Genomic DNA, 12,610 nt, shown 5'->3' on the forward strand with positions numbered 1-12,610 from the left:
TTCTTGTGTCAGTATTTCAACGTTTTCGTGCAATGTATCGCAAGCGCCGTCTTTTGTTCTTGTTGTTTGTTCGTCTTAAGTTTGGTTTTAGTTGTACCAACATATACCTTGTGACATATGTTAGTCTCGTCCCCTACACAATTTATCTTATATACTACATTGCACTTATCTTCTTTTGTATTTTCGATTTAGTTGTGCTAGTTGCTTTGTTGACGGTAATCTCAGATTTAAAAGCTAATTAATATTTGTACTTATTATAAATATCAGAATTGCAGAATCCCTCCAAAACTCTAGGTAGGTATAAAAATGGCTTGGATAAATTTTCCGTTTTTTATCTAATTATTGTTTTTTTGCGTCTTTTGCATTTTGGGTAGTCCGTAAGTTCTTGGCGCAACTACTGAGGTAATTTGTTTTTATTGGTAGAAAAAAGTGAATAGATAATATGTATTAAATGTTTTCACATTATATGGCTGCGTGTCCTTTCATTCAAGTAATCTTGGCTACCTACTGGCGCATCGATATCTGTCTGTGTGGGTTATGACCTTTATTATCCTACACATTATCGTATGCGACAGCGAACAAGATCACTGAATTGTTCACATGTGATTTTTTACGACCACTGGGAAGGTCACAATGTTGAAATAATTATTTTTAATGGTTAAATTTTCCCAGCGCCTCAATCGCACTCAAAAGTATGTAGAATATATTTTGTACATGCGTTGATTAAAACACTCTTTGATTGAGGCACATATACAAATTTCAATACCTTGTTTATATCTTTCAAACCTGTCACAACCACATTTATATTGTCCCAAATATAAACCATAATTCCACCATTTACCAACCATTTAAATTTTATCTAGTTTACTTGTCAAGGTGATCTAAGAAAAGTCGTATATTATTTCAAAACTTTCTGCAAACAAGCTTGAAAGTAGAGACAACCGTTTTGGTCTTCACTTTTTATACCTTTCACCACATAGTGGTCAGGATATTATGTCTTTGGGCATTTACGCATGTCCGTCCGTCCCTCTGTCCATGTATTTTTGGAATGCAGGTCGCATTTATCATCTAATTAAGATGAAGAATCCAAGAAAATCGGTCCAAATAAGTTTAGGTTTATTCTGCGCCAGATGGATAATATCAGTTCAAAAGAAGTGAATTTTGGCACTTCCAACCAAATTCACTCTAGAAGAATGTACTTTGTGAAAATCGATTCAGATATATTTTTCATCCGTTTTCGAGTGTAATTCCTCATAATATGTATTCCACAAGAATGATATTTCGTACAAGATATCAGATTCAGCCCAGCAATACCTGTTTTAAATTTTATCAAGATCGGTTTAGATTTGGATTTCCATATATATCTCTGACCGATTTCACGTTTATTGTGCACTGGATGGTTAACATCATTCAAAATGAGGTGAATTTTAGCACTGCCAACCGATTTCTGTCTAAAGATATATCTATATCTTCCATATATATGTTTTATCCGATTTGGTGTTTAAATCCCTCACATTCATATTATGCAATCTATCTTGAAATTAGTACATATTCATATTCAATCCAACAGATTCTCTTGGTTCATTTTAGTATTGTAAAGGCTTGCTGACTATGACCATCCTTACAACAGCAACTTTTATAGTGAACACTGTATGGAGCAATATGTGTATTTTATCAGTATTCTAGAAAAGTTCTTGAACGGGCCATATCGGTCATTGTTTACATAAAGTCGGTACCTTCTCATATTGTTTAAGATTCGGTATTTAGAGTTCGTAGTTGGATTTTCCTCCTGTAGCAAAAAATTGGCATGTGGTCACTTTTTAATTGCAGCCCAAGCGTTTAGTAGTTTGATGATTTTAGTTACATTTTTCAAAGGAATAGATTCAAATTTCTTTTGTTGTTTATTGTTAAACTCAAGGTTTATGTTCATATTATTTACAAAAAAATTACATATATCACAAGTGTGTTGGAGTAGTGTGAACATCATTGAAAAATTATGCCGATTTTTGCCTTACACTTTTTGTCATTTTTAACCGTTCTTCTAAACAATATAAATAGTGAGAATGGACACAAAAGTTTTTAGTTTATAAACATGAAGGCTTACTTCATTATAATTGCTGTAATTTTTATGCCATTGAGTGGTATGGTTATAAACCATCAGGATAATCATGTTCGCAGTTACATATTCGGAATGATAAAAGCAGTCCACACTCTTGTATTCACCTGTACCTATAAAGGTAATTATAAAAGATATCACTAAAAAACTTCAATAATATATAATCCTCGAAGCTTGTTATAAATTAAAAGGAGCTAAATGCTGATATTTTCGCTGAGCATCTAGTTAGAATTTGAAGTCAGACATGTACACTGCGCCGCCGTTAATTACTCTTTAGTAAATAAAAACAAGTTTTTCCCTTGTTACTTTATCCTAACCACTGCACAGTGGTCGAGGTCGTATGGGAACAGCGGCAAAAAATACTTTCAGTGCAGATATCAAGATGATTCTTTGTTTATGGTGTTTTATGGGATAAAAATGAAAAATGTGACAAAGTGGATATGGTCGATGCATGTTTTGGCATGGTCGCCTTACAACGTACCTCCCGAATATGGGTTATTTGCCCAATTTTTGTCACATTTCTACACTAGATTGCTCTGTTATTTGACATTTTACGTTCTAAAGAGCTAAAAAAAGTCTTACTGAAAATTATTTAGAACGGCCCGCCTTCAGGTAGACTCCTGTAAAGGTACCTCCAAAAGTAGACGTATTTTTTATACAAATCAATTCCAAATTTGATTATTTTTTGTAAAAAAAATAGACAGTTTTTTTTGTAAACAAAAAAACAATTCAATATAAAATTAAATCAAAGTTACCAATGGATGTTTATAAATTTCAGTGTTATTCAATAAATCAAATGCAGATTTTAATAATATAGATTTTTTATTGATTGGTAACGTTCGCTGTCCCGTTATAAAAGGGTCGGAGCTCAGAAGAAGACGGTTAATAAGGTCTGTGTTTGTTGAAACACGAGAATTTTTTCGGGTATGATTTAGTCGAAACTTTTTTATATCTTTGTTTCTAGACTCCACGGCCACCTCCTATAATTCTCCAATCGATACAATGACAAATTTATAATGTCGGGTGCATGTATTAAAATTTTATTAGCTGCGGGTGGAAGATAGTGCCATGGATATCTATTTGTTAACTCTTTAGCCGTTTCTATTTGTTAACTCCTTAGCCGTTTCCAGTGCAGAGGCCTTAAATGCAGGACAATGCAGGCAACATTATTAAACACCCCTCAATTATATCCTTATCAATCCCAAACAACAAAAACACTAGCACCATAGAACTGACAAAATTGGAGCGAAGTCACTTCAGTATATTGGGCATAACATACAAATCTGACAAAATCTGAAAGTTAAATTAGCACTTCTAGAATCTTAGGACCATTACTAATGGCGTAAAAAAATCACATTGGAGGATTCAGGGGGAAAACAATTAAAACTTTAACTGAAATCCAATTTTATTTTCAAAATTAATCTTAAAGGCCACTCAGAACACTCACATCGTCTATATTATACACAACTACTAAACACACAAGTTGCTGCACTAAAAATAAGTCAATACCTTGCTTTTCAATAATAATGCCAAGATTTGTCATTTTAAAATGTATTTAATTTTGTAAAACAGATCTATTTTTACTCCACTTTTTCACTGATCCCACTGAAAAAGCAACTAACTACATTTTCTCTTTTTTGATGCTAAGTGTCCCGTTAGAATGAAGCCAAGATTATTATGTTTTCTAAACAGCTTAACCTCTTAAGAGTTCATGTGTACACATTTGATAATAAATATCTGATTTTCATTTTTTGAATTTTGGCCAATGGCAGCGACCACTGTGCACTGGTTGTCGTTACTAGTAGTGCTGAACGCTTAACTTAAGCTTAAAACTATTCCAACCAAACTTTTTTTTAATTATTAACTATAACATACAATTTCTTCCATATTGCTCACCCTCTACATGATTGCAATTTACCATAAATTATCATTCTTTATTTTATATCTTACACCACATAGTGCTAAGGGTATTATGTCTTTGTGCGTTTGTTTGTAACATGGAGAAGGAAGCGAAATAGACCCATAGTTACTTTTGGGGATCTTCATCTATTTATTCATGTCAGTCCGTCCGTCCATGTATTTTTGTAAACAAAATACAGGTCGCATTTATTATCAGATTGAGATAAAATTTTCTTTTTCTTCAACCGATTTCGGGCTAACATTAGTCTAAATGACCTGTGTTTTGGCACATCCGACCGAATTCAGTCTACAAGTAGGTACATTAAATTTGATAAAAATCGGCTGAGTTTTATCTATAGCTACATATGTTACATCCATATTGGTGTTAAATCCCCTCATATGCGAAATATGCGCTCGACAACAATGATATTTGATACCGGACACCAGATACAGCACGAAAATACCTCTGCCAAATTTTATCGAGATCAGCTCAGATTTTTATACACCTTCGATATACATCTTCATCCAATTTTACGGTTATTGTGCACCACATATGTGATATCAGACCAAATTGGATGGATTTTTTCAATATTCAACCGAATTTTTTCATTTAGTGAAACTCGGTCTGGTATATCTGTTCCTCAAATAAATAATTTTTAACATAATCATGATCGATACATCATATCATGCACTATACAGCAATGTTATTTGGTATTAGGGGTAGAAGTATTTGTTGAAAATCGATTCAGAGTTGGATATATTTCCCAATTTTTGACTTCTCTAAAGGTTCATAATTGGTATGAACTAATTCACATAAATTCCAAACATATTTTTATACCCTCCACCATACTATGGAAGGTACATTAATTTTGTCATTCCGTTTGTAACTCCTCGAAATACTCATATCAGACCCAAGTATATATATATATATATATATATATATATATAGTATATATATTCTTGACCAGCGTAAAATTCTAAGACGATTTAGCCATGTCCGTCTGTCTGTCTGTTGTAATCGCGCTATCTTTCGAACAAATTGAGATAGAAGTCTAAAGTTTTGCACACATGTATATTTTGCCAGTAGGCAGGTTAAATTCGTAAATGGGCCATGTAGGTCCAAGTTATCATATAGCCCCCCATATAACCTCCCGATATTCGGTATTTTGATGATTTTAGCTACATTATTCGCCGGAATTTTGGTATTTGAAGGTCGTAATAGATACTGCAGCATAAAACAGAAAATGGGTTATATATGTCCACGTCTTCATAAAGCCCCCATATACCGTACCCCCCGATATTCGGTATTTTGATGATTTTAGCGAAATTATTTACCGGTATTGTTTCAAATTTCGCATGTGAAGTCCGTAATGGATACTTCAGCCCATGCCAGAAAATTGTCTGTGCAGATCGACGTCTTTTTATAGCCCCATATGACGGTACCCCCCATATTCGGTATTTTGATGATTTTAGCGACATTATTCGCCGGAATTTTGGTATTTGAAGTTCGTAATAGATACTGCAGCATAAAACAGAAAATGGGCTATATAGGTCCACGTCTTCATAAAGCCCCCATATACCGTACCCCCGATATTCGGTATTTTGATGATTTTAGCGACATTATTCACCGGAATTGTTTCAAATTTCGCATGTGAAGTTCGTAATGGATACGATTTTAGGTACAATACTGACCGAAATTGTATGAGACGTCGTATTTGAAGTTCGAAATGGATACTACACCCAATGCCAGAAAATGGTCTGTGCATGTCCACGTCTTCGTATAACCCCCATATAACGGTACCCCCCGATATTCGGTATTTTGATGATTTTAGAGACATTATTTACCGGAACTATTTCAAATTTGGTATTTGAAGTTCGTAATGAATACTATAGCCAATGAGAGAAAATTGTCTGTGCAGGTCCACGTCTTCGTATAGCCCCCATATAACGGTAACCCCTCGATATTCGGTATTTTGATGATTTTAGCCACATTATTTACCGGTATTGTTTCAAATTTCGCATGTGAAGTTCGTAATGGATACGATTTTAGGTACAATACTGACCGAAATTGTATGAGACGTCGTATTTTAAATTCGTAATGGATCCTACAGCCTGTGACAGAAAATTGTCTATGCAGGTACAGGTCTTTGTATAGCTCCGATTTTGATGATTTTAGCTACATCATTCACCGTTTATTTCAAGTTTCGAATTTGAATATGGTAATGGCTTATAAGAAACAATGCCTATGTAGGTCTACGTTGTATAGACCCCAACATAGCGACTAGAATTACTATTAGCGACTATGAATTACAAACAGTTGTATTTGGGGTAATTTGTGCGCCGTATCTTGCAATTCGAACTTGGCATCAGTTCGCCGGTGATTGTGAATTAGAATATCCATTGGCTTCTAAGATTTTACGTACAAGTATGTGCTCATGATATAGAAACCGCATTACTTGCTTGCAACCAACTCATTGCTTCTCTATCCACAGCTAAATCTGAGTTGAGGAAATGGACCACTAATACAAAATTCTATTCTTGCTTGTTTACCCCCTAGTCATTTAGTTGACGCACAAGTATTATCCTTTGTAGAAGCAAGTAGTTCTAAACCAGTGGGTAGCGAAAATCATAATGCAATAGGTGTGGTTAGACATCTTCGGTTGTGACGATTCACTTTTGGTTGCAACGTTGGTTGGGTTCATTATAAATAAACATTTTTAGTAAAACTGCAACCTGTGCTTCAAAAATCATACGCGAGGGTAAGCCAGCGTGACTGCGGAAAACCCCCCTTCATGGACTACGTTTGTGGCAAACAGAGTTTTTCGAATTCAACAAAATGTAGGAAGTGCCAGTGGGTTTCCTGTTAAGTCTGAGGATAACACGTCTGATTTGGGAAGTCATGGTATTTGGTGGAAGGGTACTAGTTGGGTGAGTTTAGATAATTCTGCTTGGAATATTTCGGACCCTGATCCCATTGAAACAGACCTTGAAGCTCGTAGCGTCAAAACTCATTTTTCGTTCTTCTCGAATCATGAAGATATCCTCGAGCATTTTTCATCTTTTATAGGGCGTTGCGAGTATTATCGTATGTCCTTAGACCTTATCAAAGAACTCACCCAATATTTCGTTGTCAATTTGAATTCAATAGTAAAGTCATTTGCTATACTTTAAACACGGTTATAGACGATTGAATGGGCGTTTAGCAAAGTCTGCGAGTTTGTCCTACGCAGAAAATATCCAATTATTTTGCCGTATTCGCGTCGGTTTACACGCCTCCATATTGATTTTACTCACTCCAAATCAGTCCATGGAGGAAAACAACTTATGCTACGCCTCATACGTATGGAGTATTGGGTACATATTCTAATCCGAACAGTGATTAGTCGAACAGTGTTAGTTAGTTTGTTTGCTTCAAAAAAATCGGGCAAGTCCTCCACTCATGGCTGCACTTCCACCGAAAAGAACTTCAGTTAATCGATCTTCACTACCACTGATGTGGACTTTGCGTGTTCGTTTGATATTAAGCCGTTTTCTGGCCGTGCCTGTCGTATTTTCAAAGGGTACGTTTGCGTTTTTGTTTGTTTTGCAACCAAAGCAACAGTCACATTTCTGGCTACATTTGACCGATTTATAGGTCGTCGTGGCTGTCCAAAATCACTATTTCCTGATAACGAAACCAGGAAATAGTGAAAAGCATTAAGTCATGAAACGGTCATGTTCGTGTAGTGGATGTACGAACCGACAAGGGCGACCAGTCGTTAAATTAGATGTCTTACCACACTAAGCATCCCGAATTAACTACCATCCTTTGTGTGTTGTCTTGTTTATTTGTATTAGTTAGGCATCGCAGGAGCTTTTTCCAGAAGTTGTCTTGTCTGACTATGATGATGCAACGATGCCCGACCGCGATGTAGATGCAGAATTGGGGGCAACCAATGTAAAGTGGTTTTCTCGTCGGCTTAGGTAAGCTCAGCTGTATCAAGGGTCTCCATAAGGACCCACTAAACCTTATGAAATAATAAGAGTAGATTTCTCCCTTTCCTGGGGGTAAAAATAGGATGTTTTACTGATCTTTAATGCTAAATTACAATCTACTCGGGTTGAAATACGATAAGATAAATATGGAATATAGGATGGCAAATGGACTTCGGAGATGTTCGTGATTTCAAGGTACTGATGCTTAGTTGATGTTAACTCGTATCGTAGGTAGGAGGGTGTACGACTCGTGGACAATCGAGAACGATGATGTCGGGTGTACACAATGAGTACTCGGGTGGTTGATGTGAGGTGTGATTAGTCGACGACTTGAAGGCGATTGGATACTCGGGGATGACCGTCGGAGGTTGAAGATCGGGAATTACGGTGTTGCGTTCGGGTGATGTGTTCTGTTGACGATTTGACAATAATCGGGAACTTGTGGTCGTCGGTTAGACTATTTCGATGGTTGCGTTCGGGTGTTGCTGTCTGTTGACGATTTGAATGTAATCGGGAACTTATGGTCGTTGACAATTTGAAGGCAATCGGGAACTTGTGGTCGTTGGTTGTCGACGATAAGGAATTACGATGTTGGTGTTCGGGTGATGAGGGTTGTTGACGATTTGAAGGTAATCGGGAACTTATGGTCGTTGACGACTTGAAGGTAATCGAGAACTTGTGGTCGTCGGTTTGCGACGATCAGGAACTACGATGTTGGTGTTCGTGTGATGAGGGCTGTTGACGATTTGAAGGTAATCGGGAGCAGATGTCCAGGTCTTCGTGAGCGGATTGACATTCGTACTGGTTCGGCAGCTCGTTGAGGGTAGATTCGGCAACCGATGCGTTAGGCTTTGTAGATGGATCGGGGCTCGTTCGGTTTCGGCAGCTCGTTGAGGGTAGATTCGGCAACCGATGTGTTAGACTTTGTAGATGGATCGGGGCTCGGTCAGCAGTTCGGGTTTTTGTTATTCGGGTCGGCTACAGCGGCGAGGTAACTAGCCTAGCAACGATTCTATAACTACGTCTACTCCACTACCAACGTTCGACTATAATACGGAAGAGCGAGCCGAAGCTCCTGTGGAACAGCGAACCGAAGTTCCTGTGGAACAGCGAACCGAAGCTCCTGTGGAACAGCGAGCCGAAACTCCTGTGGAACAGTGAACCGAAGTTCCTGTGGAACAGCGAGCCGAAGCTCCTGTGGAACAGCGAACCGAAGTTCCTGTGGAACAGCGAACCGAAGCTCCTGTGGAACAGCGAGCCGAAACTCCTGTGGAACAGTGAACCGAAGTTCCTGTGGAACAGCGAGCCGGAACTCCTGTGGAACAGCGAGCCGAAACTCCTGTGTAAATGAATTACCAGCCACTCAACTTAATGAGAGCCAGTCTTGAAAAAAGTATTCCCGACTAACGCTTTTGTTAGTCGGAGAATGGCCGATGATCTTTAGAAAATCACTAGCTACCCTTTGGCAGCTCCTGCAGTAGCAAGCCTTCCTCTATCGCACCTCAAACCGAAAACTATATGTGACCGGTATCGTTGGCCTATGATACCACGACAGTTAATCATGTGACTTACGCGGATTTTATGGTAATGTCACGTTTTGATCCGGGCAGAGACAATTTGTACCCACAAGCGTCGCAAATATAAACGTGGAGTCACACATTCTTTTTCGGCTACTCCTAACAAATGCGATTCGTTTGTAGGTCTCGAACTACCAGGTCGTAATTTTTATCGCGCTGGCCCAATCGCTATGGTACTAGGGACAAAAAATTTGTCATAAAATCATAGCACCTCGAGTTATTTCCAACCCAGGACTTCCTACAGCCCAATATACTAAATTTGGATGGATAATATCGGGTGCTGTGCCATTACAAGTATATTTTTCTCTAAACTAGCATTTTTGAAAAATTAAAATGTTGATATATAAATTAACGTCAAACATGTATTTACTTAAATTTATTAATAGTTGTGTACTAGCTCTAGGTATATGTTGTTGATTGATATGGATATATGTATCAAGGTGGGCGGCAAAGTATATGTTAGATACTTTGTCCTGTAACTTAAGCTTGATCAATTAAAAAACTCTATCCGCGGAGGTTGTAGTATGCGAATTATCTAATATATGTTGTTTTTGTTGCTCACCTTGACTTACCACACTCAAATAGTTGTAAATGTACTAAAAATGAAACAATGGATCCTCAGCGATCATTCAGAACCTCTGCATTCTCTTGTCTGTGTTTGCATATGTATTAGATATAGACATTACTTAGAACCTCTGAATTCACTTGTCTTTGAGTATTGAAAACTTAACAATCAAGGCCTTTGTCGCCACTATCACATACCAAGAGGTAATTATTTGTTGAAAAGAAATAGATCTAAATTCAATATAACGTCAAACTTATTTGGATTGAAAACTAATCACTTGTGTTTTATTTTGCTTTTTTATCCCTCTCATTGTTGCACATTAACAAGGCTGATTAAGTGAACCTGAGTAATTCGCACAAGTGAAGAAGTGACACTATCATGCATATACATTATCTCTTCCAGAACAAAAATTGTACATCAATGTTTGACTAAATTGTAGTTCAAAACTATTTTTCGAACAAAAACTATTTTTCATATATAACTATTCTAGGGTAAAATGCATATTATAATTATTTTCTTGTGTCAGTATTTCAAGGGCAAGCGCCGCCTGTTGTTCTAGTGGTTTGTTCGTTTTGTGACCACTGTGCACTGTGCATAGGCAGACAATCAATCTTATAATAAATTCCATCCTCGGTTGGTGAGTTTACAATAGTTAATTTTTTTTGGGTAAAACGTCATTTATATTATTTTCTTGTGTCAGTATTTCAACGTTTTCGTGCAATGTATCGCCATTTATACGTCATTTATATTATTTTCTTGTGTCAGTATTTCAACGTTTTCGTGCAATGTATCGCAAGCGCCGTCTTTTGTTCTTGTTGTTTGTTCGTCTTAAGTTTGGTTTTAGTTGTACCAACATATACCTTGTGACATATGTTAGTCTCGTCCCCTACACAATTTATCTTATATACTACATTGCACTTATCTTCTTTTGTATTTTCGATTTAGATGTGCTAGTTGCTTTGTTGACGGTATTCTCAGATTTGGCTTGGATAAATTTTCCGTTTTTTTTATCTAATTATTGTTTTTTTGCGCCTTTTGCATTTTGGGTAGTCCGTAAGTTCGTGGCGCAACTACAGAGGTAATTTGTTTTTATTGGTAGAAAAAAGTGAATAGATAATATGTATTAAATGTTTTCACATTATATGGCTGCGTGTCCTTTCATTCAAGTAATCTTGGCTACCTACTGGCGCATCGATATCTGTCTGTGTGGGTTATGACCTTTATTATCCTACACATTATCGTATGCGACAGCGCACAAGATCACTGAATTGTACACATGTGATTTTTTACGACCACTGGGAAGGTCACAATGTTGAAATAATTATTTTTAATGGTTAAATTTTCCCAGCGCCTCAATCGCACTCAAAAGTATGTAGAATATATTTTGTACATGCGTTGATTAAAACACTCTTTGATTGAGGCACATATACAAATTTCAATACCTTGTTTATATCTTTCAAACCTGTCACAACCACATTTATATTGTCCCAAATATAAACCATAATTCCACCATTTACCAACCATTTAAATTTTATCTAGTTTACTTGTCAAGGTGATCTAAGAAAAGTCGTATATTATTTCAAAACTTTCTGCAAACAAGCTTGAAAGTAGAGACAACCGTTTTGGTCTTCACTTTTTATACCTTTCACCACATAGTGGTCAGGATATTATGTCTTTGGGCATTTATGCATGTCCGTCCGTCCCTCTGTCCATGTGTTTTTAGAATGCAGGTCGCATTTATTATCTAATTAAGATGAAGAATCCAAGAAAATCGGTCCAAACAAGTTTAGGTTTATTCTGCGCCAGATGGCTAATATCAGTCCAAAAGAAGTGAATTTTGTCACTTCCAACCAAATTCACTCCAGAAGAATGTACTTTGTGAAAATCGATTCAGATATATTTTTCATCCGTTTTCGAGTGTAATTCCTCATAATATGTATTCCACAAGAGTGATATTTCGTACAAGATATCAGATTCAGCCCAGCAATACCTGTTTTAAATTTTATCAAGATCGGTTTAGATTTGGATTTCCATATATATCTCTGACCGATTTCACGTTTATTGTGCACTGGATGGTTAACATCATTCAAAATGAGGTGAATTTTAGCACTGCCAACCGATTTCTGTCTAAAGCAATTATTTCAAATTTGGTGAAAATCGGTTCAGATATATCTATATCTTCCATATATATGTTTTATCCGATTTGGTGTTTAAATCCCTCACATTCATATTATGCAATCTATCTTGAAATTAGTACATATTCATATTCAATCCAACAGATTCTCTTGGTTCATTTTAGTATTGTAAAGGCTTGCTGACTATGACCATCCTTACAACAGCAACTTTTATAGTGAACACTGTATGGAGCAATATGTGTATTTTATCAGTATTCTAGAAAAGTTCTTGAACGGGCCATATCTGTCATTGTTTACTTAAAGTCGGTACCTTCTCATATTGTTTAAGATTCGGTATTTAGAG

At 36.7% G+C, this 12,610-nt stretch overlaps 1 protein-coding gene across 2 annotated transcripts in view; it reads left to right on the forward strand.

Annotated features, from left to right (window-relative positions):
* The first annotated feature begins 1,885 nt into the window (after nucleotides 1-1,885).
* The window catches only part of LOC101888976 (ionotropic receptor 75a), an 814,889-nt gene continuing 804,164 nt past the window's right edge, over nucleotides 1,886-12,610 (forward strand). Inside the window, exon 1 of one of the 2 annotated variants that reach the window (XM_059130193.1) lies at nucleotides 1,886-2,237. In XM_059130193.1, the coding sequence (XP_058986176.1) occupies nucleotides 2,093-2,237 (145 nt within the window). In that variant the 5' untranslated portion in view covers nucleotides 1,886-2,092. The remainder of the gene's footprint in view (nucleotides 2,238-12,610) is intronic. The other variant, XM_059130216.1, reaches the window with a different exon arrangement.

Source organism: Musca domestica, unplaced genomic scaffold, assembly GCF_030504385.1.
Source record: "Musca domestica strain aabys unplaced genomic scaffold, Musca_domestica.polishedcontigs.V.1.1 11, whole genome shotgun sequence".
Lineage (NCBI taxonomy): Eukaryota > Metazoa > Arthropoda > Insecta > Diptera > Muscidae > Musca > Musca domestica.